Source organism: Engystomops pustulosus, chromosome 9 (genome assembly GCF_040894005.1).
Source record: "Engystomops pustulosus chromosome 9, aEngPut4.maternal, whole genome shotgun sequence".
Taxonomy (NCBI): Eukaryota; Metazoa; Chordata; class Amphibia; order Anura; family Leptodactylidae; genus Engystomops; species Engystomops pustulosus.
The window spans coordinates 56,720,048-56,747,243 of record NC_092419.1 but is presented as its reverse complement, the minus strand read 5'-3'; the positions used below and the strand labels follow the sequence as shown (position 1 = coordinate 56,747,243).

At 39.1% G+C, this 27,196-nt stretch overlaps 1 protein-coding gene across 5 annotated transcripts in view; it reads left to right on the top strand.

Moving 5' to 3' along the window:
* ATRX (ATRX chromatin remodeler) overlaps positions 1-27,196 on the top strand; it is a 133,347-nt gene that overhangs the window by 63,410 nt on the left and 42,741 nt on the right. For all 5 annotated transcript variants that reach the window (XM_072124093.1, XM_072124092.1, XM_072124089.1 and 2 more), the window contains 9 exons: positions 5,341-5,480; positions 8,661-8,852; positions 11,282-11,375; positions 11,573-11,675; positions 15,018-15,206; positions 15,379-15,520; positions 17,348-17,457; positions 17,929-18,075; positions 18,559-18,736. In XM_072124093.1, coding sequence (XP_071980194.1) covers positions 5,341-5,480; positions 8,661-8,852; positions 11,282-11,375; positions 11,573-11,675; positions 15,018-15,206; positions 15,379-15,520; positions 17,348-17,457; positions 17,929-18,075; positions 18,559-18,736 — 1,295 coding nt within the window. The remainder of the gene's footprint in view (positions 1-5,340; positions 5,481-8,660; positions 8,853-11,281; positions 11,376-11,572; positions 11,676-15,017; positions 15,207-15,378; positions 15,521-17,347; positions 17,458-17,928; positions 18,076-18,558; positions 18,737-27,196) is intronic.

The window sequence follows — 27,196 nt, the reverse complement described above, 5'->3', positions numbered from 1 at the left end:
AATGTTTGTTGTCTGTAGAGGAGCTTCTGTATATAAAGATTTTTGTTAATACTATTTACATAAGATTCACAGTACAGTTGTTGACTGTGTCTACCTTTGAGGGACAGACCCATTGATGGTTTTCTTTTCCTTGGCAACAAAGACTTTGATCTGATTGATCAAAGGGAATCTGTCTACAGTTTTAACAAGCCAATACTGCTGACTAGATGAGTAACCCAGGAGATTTGTTTTATTATATGTTATATTGGTGGCAGCAGGACTGAAAAGCAAGACCTACAGCCAGGATTAAAAGGTTTGCGATTGCTCTAAAGGTGGTACTTCAACCTTAAGTACACATAGTGAGCACTTTAGTTTTTAAAGTCACTTCCAGGAACCTCAGCTGCTACTTACCATTTACACTGTGATATGTTATAACCACTCTCTGGGTCTCTCCTCAATCTGTCTTTAGTTCTGCATGTTCAGAACTATGTACATGTTCCCTGATTTCCCGTAGTGAAAATAACCCATTGTGCACCTTATATCCTTTCAGTTTGGCTAAGATAATACAGCATGTGGACATCCAGAACTCCTTTTGACAGCACATTATTATACTTGCTGTTTTGAGGTGTATTTCAGAGCTGGGCAGGAAACATGAGCATCATCTTGATATACTGAGCCAATGCTGTTTTTATTTTTGCTGTGAAGCATGGTTCACAATATTAGACACCATCCACAGATATTTATAGATTAGACATTTTTCTAAGGATGGAATGCTGCCCTTATTTTTTTACAAACCTTTTCAAAACCAAAGGAACAATACTCATTGTTAAACGACACAGCACTGGTTTTCTGTTACTAGCAAGGCGCTCTATATATAGTAGTACTGCAGTATATAAGTGTCTACCATCCACAACTGTGGAGCCAGCTACCATATAACAGACACTACCCAGCAGTGTGTGGTGTACTCTCCATATCCAAGTAATGTTGCATTAACTTTCATAGCTCCATTTTTATATATTCTGCACCCTGTACCAATAGAATAAAGAAATAATTTAACTGATGAAAATGAAATGACTTATTTAGTACAGCTGTAAAAGGGATATAGGATAGTTGATCCTCATTGTGTGTGCGGGTAGTTGGGTCCAGTTTAGTTTAGCTGGATGAGGTTTCCTTAACAAGTTCAGTTCAGTTCTGCCGAGACAGGCTTTCAGTATGGTAAATGTGGGCGATACATTGACTGTTTTCCACCTTGAGAAAAAAATTCCTAGTATGGCAGCATTACATTTTGGATTTGTTCCATACTGTTTAACAATTGATGCAAATTGGATCTAGTCTCAACATTGATCTTGTATCAGTAAGAATATTAAACAGCGTAGGGCTCATCCACTTGTCACATAGTTGCCCAGATGATCACATACATATAATGTATTGGAGTTGATGACCTTGGAGTACTAAAGCGATCAGACTACTGTGACACCCACATCATCGTGTTCTCTAGCCAGTTTGCAGACTTTTGAATGACATACAACCTGTTGATAAGATGAAGAAACGGTAACTGCAAGACATTGTTATGTAGTTCTGTAGATTAAATCATCACCTTGATGGTCACGTGTACGATCATCCACGACCACCTCCTACAAACCACTTGTGAAGCTGTGATTTGTAGAGCAGAATGTGACCTGAATGTTATAATACATTTGCTGCTTTCCTATGTATTAATACAAGTTAATGAATAATATTTATTGATCAGTTATTCTGTTCGGATGACTGCTCCTCACTCTGTAACGTAGAGTACACTTCTGAGGAGTCCTTTTCAGGAGCATGTTGCTTCTGTGACATTAGTTTGCTGCTATATTTTTAAAGAAGAGAAAAAAAACTAAATAAAGTAAAATCCAGTGTAAAGATGTTCATTTCTGTCTAGATGTGAACGTTTCTACAGCATTTTCACTAAGCTACGTGTCATGTTGGATTGATATCTTGCACGCCTGCTGAAGATGCTGGCTTTTTGGATTTCTTTTTTCTGTTGACCTTTATGGGAGCATAGCACTGCTGAATCGTACCAGATTATCACGCCTAGGGCATCAATGTATAGTTTAAGACTACTACATTGGTTTTTATTTGCAGGTCCATGTGACTAAAGATTTTGAGAAGAGGCACAAATGTTTGCTTTATACCTTACATGCTCCCTAGTTTTTTGTGGTAGGTTATGGATCCTGGTGCTAATCAGATGTGTGATAGTAAGGAAATGATTTCAATAAAATCTCTTTGGTTCTGTCCCATCACTGATGCAGCTTTAATTTCCCACAAGTCATGCTGCAGATTATGAATCCAAATCTTTGCAGGTAGGGAGTTACTAGCCATATATTTTGCTCTATATTTCCCAGTAGTATGTGTGTTCTCATACAGTCGTCATGTATATGTGAAATCAATAGCTGTTTTTTGTAATACAGAATATGTCCATACTTGCATATTCTATATTTTAGTTTCTCATTCACCATGATCAATAGTTTCCCCCTATCCTGCTGTGTTTTCAGCACCTATATACTATTGTATAGCTTTAAATTGGCATATTTTCTCATTACAGTAAGATCACTGTAAATCTGCAAATTTTTGTAAAATTGCAGAAAAAAAATGACCTGATTAAAATGAGGCATAATTGTACATTATATAAGCCACTTATTCCCACTTCAACACGCCCCTCAATCCCCTTGATCTAGTGGATAATGCAGTGCTATGTTTCCTTATGTGTGATTTATACAACTTTATTTTATGCTTGCTTTTTTCCCCTTGGGATTGTTTAAATGATTTCAGAAATTCTGTTGAGGTTAATGGTGTATTAATGCATTTTGCTTTTATGGTTGCAATAAATTTTTTGAAACTTTTCTTGTCCATGCATTTACTTTTTTGTTTTCTTTTCGGGACCAAAGGGATTAATTGAGATTAAAGTTAAAATTTTTATATTTGATTCTGTCCCCAGAATTGACTGTCTATGCTATTACAGTCTATAGTCTATTCTATTCTGTTTTTCAAAATGCTTTTGTCAGCGTTCTGATTTTTTTTTCAGTACTTTATAGAGGTTTAATTCGCATTACCTGTCATGGACATTGAACAGGCAGTGGAGGTTTAAGGGATGGTGTGGAGGAGATGGAGAATGCATGATAAGACATGGGCACCACATGCTTCTGGCAGGGAGCTAAGCAATATTAAAAAAAACTATGAACTACTGAAATCATTCAGAACACTGACAAAGGCATTTTTAAAATCTACATAGTAGGCTATTGGTACTTGCCACCAGCTAAAAATGACATTCCTGGTTAATTTTAAGACAGACCATTAGTATCAGAACAAGGGGGATTTGACGCTTAACATCCGTGCTTGCAAGCGGACTGGACCTGTTTGCTCTTCTTGGTAAATGTCACATGGTGCTATTGGGTATGTTATTAGGGGTCAAAACCTACATGTATGATCAAAATTTTAAAAAAAATCTAGCAATACTCCCTGTAAAAGTAAATTTAAGATTTTTACAGATTTCATTTATAAATTAAGATCATTGAGCCTATTCCCAATCCAAAAGTTTACCATATTTCCAGTATTGATATTAAACTCGTAATCCACATGTTACCTCGATCAGTTCTGGGGATATGCAATTACATCAACAAGTTGCTACATTGCCTCCTTTTTATTCTGAGTGTCCACATCCCTAAAGATCAACAATTCTGTTGACCAAAGCAGTACACAGCACTGCAGTTATCTGTAAGGTAACGAGTCACCCAATATTAAAAAATTCTTATAAAAAATGGGTCAATCAAAAACAGTTTAAAGTATTTCTTCCTAAAAAAAAAAAAAAAAAACCCACAGTTTTCATGCAGACCTCTGGAGCACACATAATAGGTGGACACTTCTATCTGACATGGAACAGAATAAGCTGAATAACCTCATTACAACGTGAGTGAGTATTAGCTGTATTATACTGTAGGAGTGCCGCATTAAAAAGGTGAAGAACACCATATATTCTGAATACAGTAGTATTTAATACAATAGAAGGCTTTTGGTAAGGTGTGTTGATGCACAGCCTTGCTTTATAATGTCATTCCCTGATCTTCCGGGTTAGAAGATGTAATTTCGTGTCCCTTGGAGTATGTTATGATCTATAACTTTTATCTGTCGAATGCTAGCAACTCTTATCGCCAGCATAAATTACATACAATACATGGCTGTCTTTACAGAAAGTGTGTAACACCAGTATAGCCATTTCTTTTTACATTAGGGAATAAATAGTTTTAATGAGAAACCATTTTTATTCTGTGCCATGGGAAACAGTAAGCAGAAAATAAAGGTAATTGCGAAAAGCATCCTTTTTTTATTATACTTTTGTTTTTGTTATGAGACCCTTCGATGATCTTCTAATTTAATATGAATTCCTTTCAATGAGTTTTTAAACAGTAAGCAACCATATAATAAGTCCATTTTTAGACATCAAATGAAAGGTGAATAAGCCTATGGTCACTGATTTATAACCATTTAAGTGAGAAACGTGGTGAATAAATCTCTTGTGCACACTTATGGAAAGCATCAATCTAAATGGTTACATAACATTGTAGGAGCACTTTCTTCACTTATCATGAATTAGATTGTTTCATATACCAGAGTCGCAATTACCGTTCTGATGGTTTAAAGCCGAAATCTCAAAGACCACCCTGCTGGGTCAACATTTGAACAGAGGATCTGTATATATATGTATTACCATGGTCAGAAGTTGATTTATATTGCCCTTGTGGAGGCTTTTGTCCATTGTTGCCCTGGGGTACACATCATCGCTGTTAGGATGCGCGCAAGGCTTGTGGGCTCTATTGGGTACTAATATACACAACTTGTTTCTAGTATTAAACATCAGAACAGAGAAGGTAAAGGACCTTAAGATTTATTGAAGACTTTGGGACTTTGTTATCTTATTTTACATTCTACATTTTACATATACATTTATAAGCTGCAGGGTCACATCTTTTGTCTTCAGTCTTTAAAAAAAAAAAAAAACAGCCCAGATAGGCTGTTGTATTGGGTTATGCATTCTAGCCTCTTTCACATCTTTTATGACATCACATCTTATCCCATTTTGGCTAAAATTGTTGTGTAGCTATTTTATGATATATCACTTTCAACGACTACCCTTTTAAACATTGACTGCTCATCAAATGTAGCCCATACTGAGACAGAAAAAAAATGTTAGATCCTGACCACTCTCCTGCAAAAGAATCCCTATCATGTGTCCTCGAGAATTTTTTTTTATTTTCCCCAAAAACGTTTTATCACCAGATGTGTAGTGTGACATATCACTAAACCATTTATTTTTCCTTCTCACAGGATTGCCAAGAAACTGCTTCTAGAAGCAATAAAAGCTAATTTATCGACAGACGATGAAATCTCTTCTGATCAAGAGCCTGATGATGACGATGAGAGTAAAAAGAAAAAGGTCAAATCTAAAAAAGCAGATGAGGAAAATGGTGAGCATTTTATTTCTATGCTAACCCCTTAACGACCAGGCCCTTTTTTGTTTTTGCATTTCCGCCATGGACTGGTTAATACCAGCACCGATCGCGGGTGTTACTGGCAGGGGTGCACCTAGCCCTTCTGCTGCCTGAGGCGAGCTATAAAAAGACGCCCCCCCCCCCGACTCCATATATGTAATATATCATGGAGTGTCAGGACCAGACGCTATCATATTGGTTTAATGTGAAACTAAAGCAATGCAAAATACATAGAACATCCTACCGCGTATTACAGAATAAACACAGCGAGCTACTACAAAGCACAAAATACATATAACAATCCGCCATATAATATAAAATACAGCGTGCCCCCATATACCATATAATACATACAGCGTGACGCCATGTACCATATAATACATACAGCGTGCCCCCATGTACCATATAATACATACAGCGTGACGCCATGTACCATATAATACATACAGCGTGACGCCATGTACCATATAATACATACAGCGTGACGCCATATACCATATAATACATACAGCGTGACGCCATCTACCATATAATACATACAGCGTGACGCCATCTACCATATAATACATACAGGGTGACGCCATCTACCATATAATACATACAGGGTGACGCCATCTACCATATAATACATACAGGGTGACGCCATCTACCATATAATACATACAGGGTGACGCCATCTACCATATAATACACACAGCGTGCTGCCATATACCATATAATACATACAGCGTGCCCCCATGTACCATATAATACATACAGCGTGCCCCCATGTACCATATAATACATACAGCGTGCCCCCATGTACCATATAATACATACAGGGTGACGCCATCTACCATATAATACATACAGGGTGACGCCATCTACCATATAATACATACAGGGTGACGCCATCTACCATATAATACATACAGGGTGACGCCATCTACCATATAATACATACAGGGTGACGCCATCTACCATATAATACATACAGGGTGACGCCATCTACCATATAATACATACAGGGTGACGCCATCTACCATATAATACATACAGGGTGACGCCATCTACCATATAATACATACAGGGTGACGCCATCTACCATATAATACATACAGGGTGACGCCATCTACCATATAATACACACAGCGTGCTGCCATCTACCATATAATACATACAGCGTGCCCCCATGTACCATATAATACATACAGCGTGACGCCATCTACCATATAATACATACAGGGTGACGCCATCTACCATATAATACATACAGGGTGACGCCATCTACCATATAATACATACAGGGTGACGCCATCTACCATATAATACATACAGGGTGACGCCATCTACCATATAATACATACAGGGTGACGCCATCTACCATATAATACATACAGGGTGACGCCATCTACCATATAATACATACAGGGTGACGCCATCTACCATATAATACATACAGGGTGACGCCATCTACCATATAATACATACAGGGTGACGCCATCTACCATATAATACATACAGGGTGACGCCATCTACCATATAATACATACAGGGTGACGCCATCTACCATATAATACATACAGGGTGACGCCATCTACCATATAATACATACAGGGTGACGCCATCTACCATATAATACATACAGGGTGACGCCATCTACCATATAATACATACAGGGTGACGCCATCTACCATGTAATACATACACCGTGCTGCCATATAGTATATTTTACATGGTGGCACGCTGAATGTACACACATACATACTGAGTATACATACAGCAAATACACATATATAAACAGTATATACAGCAAATATACACACACATACATTTACAGAATATATATATATATATACAAACGCACATCTATACAGACATTCATACAGACATATATATACATACATACATACATACATACATACATACATACATACATACATACACATATACATACATACATACATACATACACATATACATACATACATACATACATACACATATACATACATACATACATACACATATACATACATACATAGATACACATATACATACATACATAGATACACATATACATACATACATAGATACACATATACATACATACATAGATACACATATACATACATACATAGAAGTTATCTTACCTTTTTTCTTCTTTCATCATCGGCCTTGTCCTGCCGGGGGTAGGGAGGGGGGGGGTTGCCGGAATCGGTCCGGAGAGGGGGGGGGGTGAATCGGAGCCTGGGTGGAACCAGCGTGGACTTAGTGCTGGAGCAGGTACCTGTGCCGGCAGGAGGATGTGCAGGCGGGCATTTGGAGGGCGGGGGACTTTGGGCTGGGGTAGGTACCTGTGCTGGCGGGCGGGGGAAAGTGCCGGCGGGCAGGTGTATGTGATGGACGGGCCGTGGGGTGAAGTGCCGGCATGCGGGGAGATGTGATGGGCGGGCCACAGGACGATGTGCGCGCGGGTGGACGTGTTAGGGGCGGGCCGCCGGGGTAGGTATCGGGATGCGGGGAGATGTGTTGGGGGCGGGCCGCGAAGGGGAAGTGCCGGCATGCGGCAAGACGTGATGAGCGGGCCGCAGGGGGAAGTGCCGGCATGCTGGTGGATCCGATGGGCGATGTGCGGGCAGGTGGATTTGATGGGCTGGGGAGCGTGCCGGCCAGCAGGCGGGTTGATGCGATTGGCAGATCCATGTGGCGGACGGAGGACATGCCGGCAGACAGGAGCCCGACGCCGCCCCCTCATCTAGCAGGAGGCGCGCCGCCTGAGGCGAGAATCTCAACTCGCCTCATGGCAGGTGCGCCCCTGGTTACTGGTAAGAGATTGCTGTAATATGCAGCAAACGCTTACCGGCTATGGAGACGGCTCAGCCCGTAAGCCCTCTACATTTACCTGCAGCCAATGCTTGACATACTATTATGTCACACATTGCTAAGTGGTTAATTAAATTGGCGTTTTGCTCAGTAACTGCATTAAAAAAAAAAAAAAAAAAGGCCCATTAGTTACTCAACCTCTACAAGAAACTATAAGGTTTTGTTGTGTAAAATTCCCATTGGTTGTTGCAGATCTTGCTTTTGAATGGCATGCCCTATAATTACGAAATGTGAAAAATTAAAATTTTTAATGCAAGGAGCATTTCTTTAAGATCATCGTTTGTGTTTTAGACGATGAGGAAGAAAGTTCAGACTCTGATTCTGACTCCGACGGGTCAAAGAAGCCCCGTTACAGGCATCGTTTACTGCGACACAAGTTGTCCCTGAGTGAAGCAGAATCTGATGGGGAGAAGGAGGGAAAAGGAGAGAAGAAAGAGAAGTCCAAGAACGCAAAGGATGGAAAGCGTCGCAACAGGAGAAAAGGTTTGGAAGATTTTTGGAATTGAGAATTTTGTTTCCGTTGATTTGATATGACTATGAATGTAATTGTGGCTCTCTTTTCACTCAACCTTATTGACTGGGAAAGCTTTAAAGGAAATCTACCACAAGGATCAAGTATAGTAAACCAAGCACAATTACATGCTGGTGTGTGCCGCATCGGGTGGGATCCACTCTTCTTTTAGCTTCTGATGCCTCTTGGGAAATTATGCAAATTAACCCGAGGGGCTCTGACAATTTTGGAAATGAACCTGAGGGGCTTTAAGCTCCATTGAACCCAAAGCCTTTCTTCTTAAACAACAAAGGCATAAGAAGCTAAAACAAGAGCATTGATCCTGATGGTAGATGTGCTTTAAATTTATATACTGGAGGGATGCTTAACTTTGTCTTGAATCCCATGTAAGGAAAAAGAAAATTACATGACAGCAGTTTTTTGTGTTAAAGAATTTCTGAATGGAATAGTAGACTCAAAATGTACCAGCCAGATGTTTTATAATTTGGTGCACTTTGTTGTGATTGAGGGAACTAGATTTCTTTATTACTTTATCATGAATCCAGCCCTCTGTCATATAATGCCACAATGCTCTGATTCTCAAGACCATGTGGCCCTGAGTCGGTAAGTCATTTCTAGGCAGAGAAATGGTCCATAAGTAAATAAGAGTGTATTTCAGGTCAGTATTTATCTAGTATCCTGGGAAACATGTTTCTTGTCGGACATGAGATGTAACATGACTGAATTCTTCTCTTTTCAATTTTTATTAAACAATATATTAAATTAATTTTGTCAGTTTTATCTGCATTATCTGATATTATGTGACCTGGAATTAATTGGCTATTACAGGTATGTAGACTTTTGTGGTAGATCGTGTCCTTTACTGAAGGAATACATAGATTCCCTCAGATTATTGCAAAGACCAGTCTCCTGAGGTAAATGCTGTCCTTCACAGAGATGTTTATGACCAAGGATTGAGAGATTCCCTCAAATTATTATATAGATTGTGCTCCTCTGATAAATCATGCCTTACATGGAGTTGTCCATTGCTTAGGGTAGAAGTATTCCCTCAGATTATTATATAGAAATAGGCATATGAGGTAAATCATAACCCGTATTGAGGTGTCTATTAATCAGGATAGAGATATTCCCATAGACCAGGTTCCTGTGGTAAATTGTGTCCTATAGGGAGTTGTCCCTCACAAGAATAAAAATATTTCTTTAGATTATTATATAGAACTGGCCAATGTAGCAAGTCCTCTCATTTTATGGAAATAATCATCACTAAGTATAGAAAGGTCCCCGTCCCCTCCAGATTATATGATATATAGACCATTCCTTCTGGTAAACCCTTTTCTGTATGGAGTTGTCAATCGCTCAGGATAGTTATTCCCTCCAATTATTATTTAGTGCAGCCCCATGTGGTAAATCTTCCCTGTATGTAGGTGTCTATCACTCAGGAGAGAGATTTCCCCTCAGATTCTTGTATAGGGGTTTTCCTGTAGGCAGTCCTTTTATGTGAGTGCTTTGTGTACCGCATGTGGAGCCAGATGCCGTCGTAATGTTTTTTATAGTCTGCATCAGGTATCTGGCACACATTACCGTATATACTCGTGTATAAGCCGACCTGAGTATAAGCCGAGACCCCTAATTTTACCATCAAAAACTGGGAAAACCTATTTACTCGAGTATAAGCCGAGGGTGGGAAATGCATTAATCGCAGACCCCCCAGTATGTATACAGCACTGCCCCCAGTATGTATACAGCACTGCCCCCAGTATGTATACAGCACTGCCCCCAGTATGTATACAGCCAGCCCAGCATTAAAAGAAAATAAACTTATATACTCACCCTCCGGTGGCTGCGACCTGCAGCGCTGCTCCCCCGATGTCCGCGCGGGTCCTCTTGTGGCTTCGCCGCCCGTCTTCTTTCTTCAGTAACTCCGTGCCGGGCGCCGCCATTGTTCTCCCCTGGACGTCATACTAGGCGCCGCCTGGAGGAAAAACATGGCGGCGCCCGGCACAAAGTTAGTGAATACAGAAGACGGGCGCCGAAGCCAGAAGAGGACCCGCGCGGACATCGGGGGAGCAGCGCTGCAGGTCGGGGCCACAGGAGGGTGAGTATATAAGTTTATTATTTTTTAAAGATTATTTTATGACTGACTCGTGTATAAGCCGAGGGGACGTTTTTCAGCACATTTTTTGTGCTGAAAAACTCGGCGTATATACTGTATATTGAAATTCTACACATCTTAATATAAATGGCACACGGTGCTCTTGTTAAATTTTTCACAGTGTTCTTGGGACTGGTGAAATAAGTTCAATTTCTATGATTTATTTGTGAAAAATGTTTGTGCCATTTATGTTAATGTAAATTATAGGTTTTGAAGTTATAACAATATCTTACACCTTTGTTTTCTTAGTGAGCAGTGAAGAATCAGAGTCTGCAAGTGGAGGATCTGGAGTCAGTGAGGAAGTTACTGATAGTGAATCTGATGATCAACGTCCCAGAACAAGGTAATTTAGGTTCATACAAAATACATCATTATGCAAATGAAAGCAAGCTATGCAGCTAATAAAAATTATATTTAAGGCAACTGGATAGAGTTTATATCAATAGATATTTATCTGTAATGCAATATGCATTTAAGCATATATAAATCAGTACTGGAATGAGTCTTTGAATATATCTGTGTTCCATAATAATTGTATAGGGCAGCAAGAAAGGAAGCAGAGGAAAATCAACGGAGCTACAAGCAGAAGCAAAAGAAGAAGAGGAGGAGAATAAAAGTTCAAGAGGACTCTAGCGACTCGAAGGTAAATGCCATATAATTTACAGTTCAGCACACGACACATTTTCAAATATTTGCAACGATAGGGGGAGTGATGTCCACTAAGGACAGCTATACCCATTAGTCACTAAAATGTAACTTTTATTAATTCATATTAAAATTTGAAAACTTGAAAAGAAATACTCCATCCACTAGTGTGAAATTAAAACTATCAGCAGGTAATGACCTCAGCCACAGTATAAGGGTAGGATATAATCAGAGCCACCAATGTGCTGTATTGAGTGTTGAGGAACCCCTTTCTAAAGTATAACCCTCTCAATTTCCCTACTTGCTGTGCTCAGCGTGCTAAGGGGAGGAGGGGGAAGGGGGGAAAGGAGGATTCCTATCAAGCTGCCTCATACACTATCCCTGTTATAAACAAAAATCCAGTGAAATTGGGTGAAAAACCGCATTTGCACTGTCTTCTTGTGGGCTTGGTTTTTGCGACTTTCACTGTGATCAACAAATGACATGTACTTTATTCTTTGGGTCGGTGCGATCACGGGTACACCAAATTTTTATAGGTTTTATAATGTTTTCATACACTTAGAAAAATTAAAACCACATGCAGAAAAAAAATGTAGAGTCCCATTTCTCAGAGTAGAATCTGTAAGGATATTCCAGGAATAAGCATAATTCATATACAAATGGGTACTCAACAATTAATTACACAATAGCTTATATTTTATTTAAAATTTTGCTCCCCTTAGCAGAAAATGCTGGTGACATAGACTGTAATGAAGAATTAAAATGCTACTGGCCCTTTAATCCTTTAATCAGTGCGTTAATTTCTGCTGCAGAGCAGACACATGACAGAAGATGGCCGCTGGTCACATGTCCACATCACATGTCCTGCCGCTGCCTGGGCAGGTCATGTGATCCACCACTTTTTTGGCTGTAGTTGGTTGGTTGCAGTGCATCCAGTATGGCCAGTGTTGTGGTGAGATGTCATCTCAGTGAGGTAATGTGCAGGAATGGCAGTTACACATCATTACTATGGTAACGGAGCAAGAAAGTCATATATATTATCACCGGGAGCAGAGCATAAGAGGTAGGAGGAGTTACTGAGAACTAAAGGATCATGGGACTTGTAGTTTCCAGTGGCGGCCATCTTAGTGATAACTCCAACTACTTTAGAGAGGCCATAAATTTTGTAAATCATAAAATCAAACTATTTAAGCTCCGTTTTGTGACTAATGACATTGAGTATTGATGTATTCATTTATATATATCATCATGGGTTTTTGTGTCAGACTTTCATATTCCAGCAATACCCCTTTTATGACTAGACTATAGGTAGACTAAAATGATATCAGTTTCTATATGTTAACTCATTACTGTAAATTGTAGGATTGGATGATTGTCTGCCCAAATATCTTTAGTGATCAGTAATGTACACCCAATCAAGGATTCCTATTGGTGGCTGTACTATCTCACACACCTGCTGACCAATCCCATGTGCATCTCCCAATGCGTGAGGAGATGCTTGATTACTACATGCGCCGAGGTTTACTCTCCGTCCGCAGTAGACGAAACCTCAACTGTGTGACATGTCATGGCACTTAGTTCCCAATACTAATGGTTGCCAAGTGGCCATCAGAGAAATTACCGATAGCGTGTGGTTTTGCCATCAGATGTAGATCATCTGCACTATGCAGAGAAATATTGTGCATAACTCTAGACTAGCAGCTTATGATGGTAGACTATGCATGTTTACAGTCTTGGTATAGTATGCTTGTATCTGATCCCAAAAGGGAGGATGTGGCATACTATGACACACATGCTGAAGATGTCAATATTAAGGATAATACCAGAGCGCTCTGCTGTCTGTGTAACGGCATAAGGAGTGCCAGAGGATTATTTCCATAATATTAGAATGAAATTTTTGCTGAAAACGCTTATTTACAATACAAGCCAAGATCATTTCCTGGATCGGCAAAACAAATGCTGTCTAAAGGTATGTTTGGTTAACAAAGCCCCTTACCTAGTGGTAGGATACCTTAAATGAAATTGGAAAAGTAAAAGAATGTCCAGCTCACCTGTCTCATGTAGTAAAGAAAGTCCAGTGCGCGTAACTCTCCCCAGACTACTAAACGTGTCAATCGTTCTGCTTGCGTTATTTGCCCATGCAAGTGTGATTTTAAAGACAGTTGTCTGATAGTTCTCTTGAGATTCATGAATTATATACGCTGCTAAGCAATTGCTCCAAAATTATAATTTCTATTGTATGCATGTATGTACTCTAGTATAAGCTGAGACCCCTAATTTTACCACCAAAAACTGGGAAAACCTATTGACTCAAGTATAAGCCAAGGGTGGGAAATGCTTTGGTCACAGTCTCCCAGTATACAGCCGGCCAGCCCCCACGTAGTATACAGCCCCCACAGTTTGCCAAGCACATTAAAAAAATAAAATTTCCATACTCCCCTCCCGTTGCCCTGATGCTCGGTGTGGGTCTTCTTTGGTCTTTTGTCTGCTGTATTAGCCAGCAGAGACACGTCCATGCATCTCTGCTGCCTAATACAAAAGAGAGAAGACCGAAGAGGAGCTGCGACGAGCATCGGGGCGCCTGAGGGTGAGCATGTAAGTTTTTTTCCTTGATTCGTGTATAAGCCGAGGCGAGGTTTTTCAGCACATTTTTTGTGCTGAAAACCTATGCTTATACACTAGTATATACGGTATGTATGTTCTGCAATTGGTACAAGTCAGAAAAAACTGATGTTTTTTACTTTGTGGAAATATTTTTTTTTATTACGGAAATCTTCCATTTGCTTATATGCATTATGAACCAAATATACCTTGAGAATGCTGTAGCCATACTGATGCAGAAACATAACTTGTTGTATCCCTGAACTGAGTGATTTTGCTGAAAAAACAATTATAAAATTATGATAAGGCTTTGTTGATCTTGTGGTTTCCCTGGCACATATCCTCTTACCCTAATTATGCACTGCTCCAGCCTTGTCCTGCCCAGCATATAACTGGAAGACCTGAATTTGTAAATCGTAAAAAAAAAAAAAAAAAAGGTTGTGGAATAACCTAAAAGTATATTTATTGGTATAGGAAATTTTCCTATGTTACTGAAAATAATTTACAGCAGACCACCCAACTTTGCACAGAAAACTGTCTTTTAAAGGGTGGCATTTTCTAAAGAGTAAAATGGTAAAAACAAAAATAATCTGTCTTTTCTTTAGGGGGACTTCTCAAAGTGGTGGTCTTCTGTAGAGGTTTCAATGTATATGTGCATAATCTGTTTTTTGGCGCCTCCTTTTGTTTTGTTTTTTATAACATTTCATTGATGTGTATTCTTGATAAACATTTATTATAGGGTAATTCGGAAGATGGGGATAGCGATGATGATTCTGACTCTAAATCTCCGGGAAAAGGTCGCAAGAAAATCCGCAAAATTATAAAAGATGACAAACTGAGAACAGAAACTCAAAATGCTTTGAAAATGGAAGAAGAAAGGAGGAGGAGAATTGCTGAGCGCGAGCGAGAACGTGAGAAGCTGAGGGAGGTAAGTGAAATATTTATTAGGATTTGCTCATTTTTATTTAAGCTATTTACCTTTATTCAAAAGCTATTTTCCTTGTGGAATTTCACAATCTCATCTTAAAGTTTTGACAATTGGTCCGCTTTTGGTTATTGGAATGAAATAACATTTTTGACGCAAGTTCTTGGTTCTCTAGGTAATCCTTGTGGAAGATGCGTCACCAGTTAAATGTCCAATTACTACAAAACTTGTGCTGGATGAAAATGAAGAAACAAAAGAACCTTTGGTTCAGGTTCATAGGAACTTGGTCACAAAGCTGAAACCTCATCAGGTTGATGGTAAGACTGGAGGAAATGTAGAACAATTTGAAGACAAAAGGTCTGTAAGGGTTCATACGTCTTCAGTTATTTAACTTTGTTATTGTAAGCCAAAATCTGGAGTGTTGGAACTCACAGAATAGGTTCAAGTCTATCCATTAGACCCTTCCTCCGTATAGTCACTTAAAAGACATACCCCTTTGTGTTCAACCACACCTAATTTTTGCTCACAAGAACTGATGCAAATAACTGGAGACCTAACTGAAATTTCGTAAATGTACATTGTTAGTTCAGCTCAATCCAATTCATCTAAATGACTTTTTTTGGTTTGCCATGACAGTCAAGAGATTCTCAGAGGTTGTAATTGGAAAGTAGCAAATTCAGTATATACTGCAATGCAGTCGAATTGAAGCGTATTTTATGAGCAAACACCTAAAAAATAAAAAAGCACACAGCAAAGAAACAAAATTATGGATGTTTTATCAGCAGTCAATGCCTATTCTATTCATAAAAATGAATATCCCATACTGTTAAAGCTGTTAGGGGAAAATAAATTTCCAGATGTTTAAATGAACTGGTATTTTAACTTTGTGAATTTAATTAAAAACTTTTAAAAAGGTTGTTTCCTAAAAAGGATCAATGAAAACAAGAGCTTGTCCTGCCCAAGATGACACTTTACACAGCTCTGTACACTGAAGTGTCATCAAAGTACACCTGAAGTTGTTAGAATGTGGTTATACTTTTAAAACAAAAATATTACATTAATAAGGGTTTTAAAACTATACAAAAGTTAAATAAGCTTGTATCTTTGTGATTGTATTGACTTCATGAATAAAGGGGAATAGTCATTTTAGCAACACAATTGAAATGGTGTCACTATAAAGTATGCTTTGTCCCGTAGAAAACAAGTCATCATTTGATTAAGTAAGCCTGAAAATAAAAAGTAGTTTTTTGGAAGTTGGAGAATAAAAAAATTTAAAATACCTGAGGTGGTAATGTATTAAATTTAGTTGATGTTTAAGCTAATTAGTCACCTCAGCAGTTTTAGGCAAGGACTGCACTGTGATTGTGGCCATGTAGAATAAAGATTACCATATATACTCGAGTATAAGCCTAGTTTTTCAGCACAAAAATGTGCTGAAACCCCAAACTCTGCTTATACTAGAGTAAAAAAAATAGGTTTTACTTGGTTTTTGTGCTAAAATTATGGGCCTCGGCTTATACTTGGGTCGGCTTATACTCAATTATATACAGTACATTATCTCCTTGCAGAAGCATCTCTAAATCCTGGAATATTCCATACCTGTGACTGCCATGTGATCACAGTGATAAGAATACTCTTTCAATTAAAGTGATTGTCCAGGAGTAATAATTATTTTATATATGGCTTGGAGACTTTGAAAATAAAAGTATAATTCTTATTCTCCCATGGAACTGCTTATTACTGCTGCCTTTTGTTATAGAGACCGGTTGTGGTGGTAATCTACAGCCGCTCTCTGGCTACTGCACTGAAATTCAACGTGACTGTAGACTCTAATTGCCGTCAGCCTCTGAATAGAGTCTAGACGAACATCACCACCTCTCTGTATACAAACAGAAAGCATCAGTGATTGGCGGTGGCGCAGAAGCAGGGGTGGAGTTATCAGTTTTAATTTTTAATGCTCATATAGTATATAATATACCTGGCTGGACAACCCTCTTAATACTTCCAATAAACAATGTTGTTCATGGATATGAACAAGAGGAAGACTGTACTGGTTCTCTTCTATACCATTTTTTTCCATACACAGAACCCAAACACCCCCAGTAGCAAAGGGGTTAATATATATTTTTTTCTCATAATTTTAGGTGTCCAGTTTATGTGGGATTGTTGCTGTGAATCTGTAAAGAAAACAAAGAAAGAGAAGGGCTCTGGCTGCATTTTGGCTCATTGTATGGGTCTTGGAAAGACATTACAGGTGTGTTTTCAGCTTCTGAGAGTTTAACTCTTGAGATATTTGTTATTTACCATCTTCAAATTTAAAAATTCCCAGTGAGCCCCAGTAAGTAATTGTAAGTGCCCTTTTTGCCCAGCTCTGCTAGGTAAGACATTTGTTGTTACAGTATGATGTAGTATTGCTTGGATCAGCAGAAAAATAATAAATGTGTTTAATTCTTAGTTTGAACCTATTGACAGCACATCCACTACACTGCAGTTATGGTACATTTTCAATGATCAATTTTATTTGTACATATATGCTCAGTGTTAAGGGTTTTTAAAACCTAGTTCTAGGGTGCATGACACTTGTGTCTTCTAAAGATGGAATTTGCTTGGTTACGCTGGTTCTTGCTTGGGTTACCAAATATATGTGCATCAAAAATATCCAGGAGAAATTAAGCTGTCTATTAAACATTCTTAACCCTGTTTCTGTTTTTGTTTCCCCCTCCAGGTGGTGTCATTTCTTCATGCTGTCCTTCTGAGTGATAAGCTGGACTTTTCCACAGCTTTGGTGGTTTGTCCTTTAAATACAGTTCTGAATTGGACCAATGAGTTTGAAAAATGGCAGGATGGCCTTAATGATGATGAAGCTTTAGAGGTTTGTACTGAAGTAGAAAAAATGGCCCAAACCACCGGTAACAAAAATAAAGTATACATTGGGAGGGTTCCTAACATATACTTACATGGGAGGTCTGCAACTTGTACAACATTTTGTTTAGCTTCCCTCCCTGAAATCAGGATTCAAAGCAAACCTCAGTATCGGGCATCATTATTCATTGTCTATGTTCAGAATGTCTCACCATGGGGACGCTTGAGTATATGCTTAGTGAATGCTGAGTTTGCTTTGTGATTTTTTTTATTTTTTTTTATTTAATTACAAGTGATTGACATGGTGGACCTGTGACACTTCTGCCTAAGAGCCAATATAATACATTTTTTTCCACCTAGATTCAAACTAATAATTGGGACAGGTTCACTAGAAGTGCTACAGAAGAACAGATATTGCTTCTATTTAGTTCTTTGTTAGCCAACCTTTTATATGTTTTATGCTGAATTTACCAATGTATGTTATTTCTAAAAGGTCTGTGAACTTGTTACTGTGAAGCGCCCACAAGAGCGAGGATTCATGCTTCAGCGATGGCATGATAACGGAGGAGTTCTCATCATTGGATACGAAATGTATAGAAACCTCACACAAGGGAGAAATGTTAAGAGTAAAAAGCTGAAGGAAATCTATCAGAAGACCCTAGTTGATCCTGGTAATTTTTATTTTACATATTATAGTATCGAGCCATATCGAGTTATCATAATTTGTGACAGTTTTTTTCATTTATGTAGTAAGTGTACATAAATCTGCTTTATGGAGTGACCTGCTTTATGGAGTAAAGGGTAATCATACTGGAGCTGTAGATTGTTTACACCTATTCATGCACTAATAGAAACCAGGCCAGCTAATTGGGATCTGGATAGGCAGTTCATTGGAACCAACTGGTTAATAGTGAAAGGCTCACCAGCAAATCGCCTTTAAGATTTCTACTACTCCTTGATGGTCAACATGCCCTCTGACTAAAACATGGCAAAGGGAAGGAGCAAATCATTATTCCAAGAAGTTAGGAATATTGAAATAATACAGTAAGAAACAGACTGCTTCTGTTTTATTGGGGCACTTTGGTAAGCAAAAGTGCCACATGTCCCTCGTTCTTAAGTGATCACATGCGTAAAATCTTTGGCTGAACTTGTCTTTGCCTTTCCTAGAGAAACACAACTTTGTTAGCCTTTGCTTTAATTTTTTACATACTTTTATGCATTCTATGAATGAGAAAATCTCCTGCCATTGATGCATTCAGTAAGATTCTTCTTGGTCTCCCTACAATTTGTTTTGTTTTTTAAACCGGATTCTTGGTATTTTCTTGCATGCAAAATAATGAACATAGACTTGCATAACGCCTACAAAAACACAAAGCCAGGCTTTTATCAAAGCCAGGTTTTAGCAAAATTAGCAATATGCCCTATTAAATACACTTAAATTTATAGAGGGCACAGGTCATGGGAAGATAGGTACATTTCATTGGGATACTACATCTTGTGGACACAGGCTAAACCAACAATAGTGAGTAGTATTTAAAGGACACCTGTCATCAGGTCTGTGTCACTTGTCCTGTCACTACTACCTGTTGGAGCAGCTCACAAGGATCCCATCCCAGCCTTTATCTAGTTATTTCATACATTATTCATTGTAAAATCCTCTATTCTTTATCATATAAATGAGGCTGGTCACATGGTCAGAGGCAGTGATGTCACTCCTGTTACCCCTCTCCTCTCCTCCCCCTGCTCATGTCTGTGTGTAATGTATAGTAAATGCTGCATCCTCCTAATATACAGGTGAGAGACACAGACATCAGCTACACATGAATCTGACATGTTCTGCTGTAACATGGCTGCCTGGAGCTGCTGTATCTCTCCTATATATATATATATATATATATATATATATATATATATATATATATATATATATATATATATATATATTACACACACACACACACACACACACACACACACACACACACACACACACACACACACACACACACACACACACACACACACACACACACACACACACACACGCTGCAGGGTGTATGGGCCACCAGCACCAGGAAGCACATCATTATACAGGCTGTCAGTCATGCACTGGGGGTGTGGCTGTGCCTCCCACTCATGAATAGAGTGGACAGCTTGAATATGCTAATGCTTCATTGGACATTTCACAGGTCATTTGCATACAGCTTTAGGACCTCATTGCTTAGGTTTACAGGCATGTAGAGGAACAATGAAGGGATAGAGGCAATGCTCTCTAATGGCAGTTTATGAAAATATATTTAGTTTAGGGGGGTTATTTTGCATGCCGGGTTCTCTTTAATGACAGTGGAAAAAACTATACATAGAAAAAGGGCTATGTCACTCACGGTCACCTATAATATAATGTATACGGTGCATACAGAAGCACATTTTGAACAAATCTAAGCAGTCTAATACCTAGTATGCCAAACACTTGCAAGGAGGTGCAGGTTCACAACTTACACGTGTTTGGAATACCTTGCGTCTTACAAAGATAAGGCACCATGATAAAAAAAAATGATAAACACAAGATACATTTGAAGATTAACAACCCTGCCCAAATTTAAAGTTTCTTTACAACTTAATAAGCATGCTTCTGCAACAGACAGCATGGGTGCTTCAAGTTTATTGGTTAAATGGGCAAAGCTGATTGCAGCACCTAAGGACTCTGTCCCTCTCAATCGTTGTGTCATAAGGTTGCCAGGACACTTGGAGGCATGATCATGGTCTCTGTCCACAACTGGTCTGATTGGTAGGTTTTTGGCGTCAGTTTTCAGAAAGGAAGAACTATTCAATACCAGGATTTGTTGACTTGTGATACTTCCCGTGGTCACCTCTCCAGCAATCAGAGGGAAAACATGTTCTGTGTGCGAGTGCTGGCAAAGGAGTAATCAGCGAGACAAGCAGGGAGATTGTGTGTTTTCACTGTGGCGCTTGAGGCAATTTATGTTCCTACACTGCCTCATATGCAGGTGCCCCCACCTCCTGGAGCCCGTCACAGAAGTGCCCTGATGCTGCAAAGGTAGAAGGCTCAAGGCTGGAGAGAAGTTTTCACAATAGGAGCTGAGCAGGAAGGGGTTAACCTTCCAAGCTTTGTTCATCTGTAAAACACTTTTCCTGAAGTGGACGGGGCATACGGTTTTTGAAACCGCGTTCCATTTTTTGTAAGTTCACCAATTATCTTCAGATAATTGGGAAAAACTGTCAAAATGGATACATTTTTTCAAAAACGGGTGCATTTTCAAAACTCATGCGTTTAACAGGCTGTCTAAAAGCGGGTTCAAAGCGCTCGTTAGGGTGATGAATTCAAAAACGCATGCTTTAAAATTGTCCAAAAATGTGACGTGTGGCACGGAATCGCATGGCAACTGTTAGCTAACAAACGGCTGCAGATACGTAAAGAGTTTAAGTTTATTATTTTGCCTTAGTGCACAGCTAGGTAAAAGCTTTTATACTTTAGGTACTCCAAGATTAAGAACTATGCAATTTTTGTTTTTCCGGCTTTCAAAAAATGTAACAAAATGCAGTCAAAATGTTGGATGTACCCCAAAATGGTACCAACTAAAATGTTATCCTGCTAAAATTCCTAATGCGCTATTAATGGACAAATTAAAGTTTATATTTATTGGAATATGGCAACAGTATACCCTTTTAATTTTTTTTTTTTTTTTAAAAGAACTGGAATTTTGCCTTCCTTTCAGGAAAGAGTTTTTTCATTGTACTATTTTCATACAAAATTTAAACCATTGGAGAATACAACACTTATCTCAAAAACATACCCTCATATCCATCTGTCAGATGAAATAGTTGAGAAGGGAAAAACAAAGAAAATCCCAAGCCTTGTGCTAATTTTGTTCTAACTACTGTAGGTAGGGTGCGACCACATGCCCAAACCTGGAATGGAGTAAAAGTAGGAGAGAAACACCTTTAAATTATTTATCTCAACCCATTATGATTCATACCTGATTTTGGCTTTAAAAAACTTCACCTGAAAAACCGAACGTGTGGACGCACCCTTAAATTATACAGACTACTGTTTCAAGAATGCACTGAGAGCTGCAGGCTACACAATATTGCAGTTTGAGATGAGATACCCCCGTTTTTATAATTTTTATTTAGGTGCCCACATACATCTGCACGATGAAGTTCTATAAAGCAGGCATAACGCATTGTTATCGTTCAGTAGTTTCTGGCTTCTCTATACAGGCCTGAGTTGCAGCTGTGCTGTTGTTTGGATCTTATGCTGGTGAGTCAGAGCTGGCAGTGAACCTGACTGCCAGGAAAATGCAGCTATGGCTCACTGCTGTGACTTTAAATAGGAAAACATTCACTGCTGGGAACCATTTTAATTGAGAATGGGGGCGTTTTAATTCTTTTCAGCTGAAATATTGTACCTTGAAGCTGCTTGCTTTCTGCAACATGTAGAAATCTTAAGTGCAATGCAGGGGAGACCCACATGACTTTACTCATGACTTTATTCTGTTATGCCCCAATTATGTACGATCAACCATACAGTATACAATGTTATGGTAAACCTACCATTTGATTTAACGCATTATGAAGCAAACATGCCTTGAGAATGCTGTAGCTACACTGGTGCGGGATCATATCTTAATCCTTGAGCTGATAAAACAGATATAATATTATGATAATGAAGCTCTGTCGCTTCTATGGCTGGTTCAGCGTTTCTCTTAGCAAGTGACTTATGCACTGCAGGACAGGATGATGTAATGACTGGGTTGTGCCTGGAGGCAGAATAATCAATTGCTGCACCTATCCCCCAGCTGCTGTGTATGAGTGATCCAGCTCAGGTTAATTAGTGATGTCTTGACTAACCTCCATTTGTTATTACAATCTCAGTGTAATGTGTTTATCTAGGCAGCCAGCCTGACCCAGCTTTCCCAAGGTCCTGAATGCTATAATTATTCTTTGAGCAAAATCACTCAGCTCAGGTATTAACTAGGATATGATTCTGTATCAGTGTTGTTACAGCATTCTCAAGGTATGTTTGCTTTATAATGCATCAAATCAAATGGTAGGTTTCCTTTAACCCCTTCACGCTCAGTGACGGATATATCCTCCACGGAGCTATGAAGGGTGTATGAAGAGGGCTCACGGGCCCTCTTCATACAGAGATGGGCTTTGCTGCATATCGCAGACACATTAGGTATCGCTGCCTCCCAAAATGCCCGATCTATCAAAATATAAAAACTATACACCTTTTTACATGACATAATAAATGTAATAAAAAAAGGTTAAAATGTCGTACAGTCCTCAAATGGTAGCAATGAAAACGTTGGCTCATTACGCAAAAAATGACACATCACACAGCTCCCTACACAAAAGTATGAAAGAGTTATTAGCGTCAGAAGATGGCGAATTTTTTTGTACACATTCGTTTAATTTTTGAAAATGTACTAAAACGCAAAAAACCGCAAGTATTACCGCAAACCAAAGAATAAAGTAGAGGTGTTATTTGGAGCGCAGAGTGAAAGTCATAAAAACTGAGCCCACAAGAATGTAACGCACATGTGGTTTTTTTTTTGTTTTTACACATTTGTAATTTTTTTTTTTGCGGCTTCCCACTACATGGCAGGGAATAATAAATAACATCACGGGAAAGTAAAATTTGTTACGCACAAAATAAGCCCTCACACAGCTCTGTATGCAGAAAAATGAAAAGATATGGATTTTTGAAGATGGAGAGAGAGAAATGAGCAAAAAATACCCTGCGTCCTTAAGAGGTTAAACACTTTAGATGGGCACTTACCAATCAATAAACTTCTCATGACGTTTTCTCTACTATTTCAGCCTTTGTGTCTCATCCTGAGAATTGAGGGCAGCACACAACCTATAAAATTAATGTCAAACCAGTTTTAGGAGAATAACATAAAACAATATTGATATCTATCTGTACTTGTTACCATACATCGCAAGCCATCTCTGTCACTTAGATGCCGCTTTCTAACCCCTTCCTCATCAATGTGATTCTGTATAATCTGAATTTGCCCTCAGTGTGTGGACTCACTGATTACCGTTTGTCTTGTTTAGATACCAGACAGGAAAGAAACAAAAGCGTCAGCTATATACCCGAAGGAAATGTTATTTATTTGTAGCCCACTTTATGTACACTCACCGGCCACTTTATTAGGTACACCTGTCCAACTGCTCGTTAACACTTAATTTCTAATCAGCCAATCACATGGCTGCAACTCAGTGCATTTAGGCACGTAGACATGGTCAAGACAATCTCTTGCAGTTCAAACCGAGCATCAGTATGGGGAAGAAAGGTGATTTGAGTGCCTTTGAACGTGGCATGGTTGTTGGTGCCAGAAGGGCTGATCTGAGTATTTCAGAAAATGCTGATCTACTGGGATTTTCACGCACAACCATCTCTAGGGTTTACAGAGAATGGTCCGAAAAAGAAAAAACATCCAGTGAGCGGCAGTTCTGTGGGCGGAAATGCCTTGTTGATGCCAGAGGTCAGAGGAGAATGGGCAGACTGGTTCGAGCTGATAGAAAGGCAACAGTGACTCAAATCGCCACCCGTTACAACCAAGGTAGGCAGAAGAGCATCTCTGAACGCACAGTACGTCGAACTTTGAGGCAGATGGGCTACAGCAGCAGAAGACCACACCGGGTGCCACTCCTTTCAACTAAGAACAGGAAACTGAGGCTACAATTTGCACAAGCTCATCGAAATTGGACAGTAGAAGATTGGAAAAACGTTGCCTGGTCTGATGAGTCTCGATTTCTGCTGCGACATTCGGATGGTAGGGTCAGAATTTGCCGTCAACAACATAAAAGCATAGATCCATAGATCCATCTTGTATCAACGGTCCAGGCTGGTGGTGGTGGTGTCATGGTGTGGGGAATATTTTCTTGGCACTCTTTGGGCCCCTTGGTACCAATTGAGCATCGTTGCAACACCACAGCCTACCTGAGTATTGTTGCTGACCATGTCCATCCCTTTATGACCACAATGTGGCTACTTTCAGCAGGATAATGCGCCATGTCATAAAGCTGGAATCATCTCAGACTGGTTTCTTGAACATGACAATGAGTTCACTGTACTCAAATGGCCTCCACAGTCACCAGATCTCAATCCAATAGAGCATCTTTGGGATGTGGTGGAACGGGAGATTCGCATCATGGATGTGCAGCCGACAAATCTGCGGCAACTGTGTGATGCCATCATGTCAATATGAACCAAAATCTCTGAGGAATGCTTCCAGCACCTTGTTGAATCTATGCCACGAAGAATTGAGACAGTTCTGATCGCAAAAGGGGGTCCAACCCGTTACTAGCATGGTGTACCTAATAAAGTGGCCGGTGAGTGTATCTTCCCATGGTATTTCTTTTCTAGAAACCAGTCTATCGTTGTCCTAATTTCAGCCTTCCTTTGCATCCGGGTATGATGTCAGTCAGTGTACTTTCGGTAACAGTTTTGTTATAGTACATGTTGGTGTAAGAAATACACAGCTGAAAGAGAAAAAATAAACAGGCTGAGTCCCAGCTCTTATATTCAGGCATTTGATGCCTTGCTTAAACTCCAGTCACTAAGTGGAGAAGTGGTGCACTCATATGTTTTGTATTTATTTTTCTTATGGAATTCTGTAAATCATGTAATCTCCCTTCTAACCTGGCATTCTAGTCACTCTGTTCATTTTCTATTAAGCATGTTATCTGTAAGGTGCTTGGTACAGGCTAATACTGATTGTAGATTAGAACTTGTCAGAACTTTATGGGGCACTTTGTCAAATCGTATGTGTAAATTTAGTACTCATTACCAATTAAAGCTTTGTACACCTAATTGACTCAAACATCTCATTGCTGGTTTGCGTTAGCAAGATTTTATTCGCCTATTCTCAAGCAAAATAACCTGAAATTTGATTTTGTTGATCATGTGTTATGTCTGATTACTTAGGTCTTGCATAAGCCTGAAGGCTTTGGCTGTTAAGCTTCCACTGAGGGCATACTTTATAAATCTATACTTCCTAGTGTCAATGGTCACTCTGCACAGTCCAAAGTATCTTTCCTTTTATTACTTTGCACATCATTAAACCGCGAAATGTTTCCCTTCTCCGGAACACCTGCTTTTTGGTTCTGTGTGAAGGGTATAAAGAACACAGCTTGATCCCTGTTAATGACTATGACCCAGTAATGAGACCTACATATACACACTTGCCTTTCACTATGTTGTCATTGATTTGATAAAGCCTGACTCCACTGAAATACAGAAACTTCTGGTGCAAGTGCAGTGACAATCACAGGGGCTCAGGAGGTGGTTTTAAACCGTATTGTTTAGTTTTTCTCGCTGAGAAAAGAAAAAGAAGAAAGGTCATTGTGGGAGTGAGTAAAATATAGCACTTTTCAGGATAACCTTATAGTTTGTAGGGATGTATAAACCAGGACGGCTGTGCCAGGTTTCCAATACAAAATATACAAGATGTCTAACACTGAAAATCTTATCATCCATAGTGTGTCTCGTGGGGAACCATTTTATTTACAAACTGATTAGCCTTTTAGAGGTGCCAAGGCTGATACATTGTTTAATTTTCAAACTTTCATAAGACTTAAAGGGGTATTCCCATCTGTGCATTTACATTTAATTAATTTGCCTTATGTAAACATTTCTTCAATTGGATGTTAATAAAAAAATTTTTCCTGTATGAAGATAATTTCTCATAAATGTAGTCATGTTGTGCCTTAGAAACCAGATAGCTTCCTCGGATCCGAACATCTCGCACACTGGCAGCAGTGGCCAGACATGCGCTATAGAGCCCTGCCGGACCACATGGATTCAGCAATCATTACCACCGGACGGCTGTGCGACATGTAGTAACTCCCGGACATTTCATATACAATAACCTTTCGTTTCTTTGTGCAATCACTCCAGCAGAGGTGACCGTATCCAGGGAAGCTTTCACATTTCTAAGGGACAACAAGGCTACATTTATGAGAAATTATCTTCACACAGGAACATTTTTTTTTTAATAACATCTAATTGAAGAAATGTTTACATATGGCAGATTAATGAATCTGAATGTGAGTGCCCAGACGAGAATACCCCTTTAAAAAAAAGCCTTTTATGT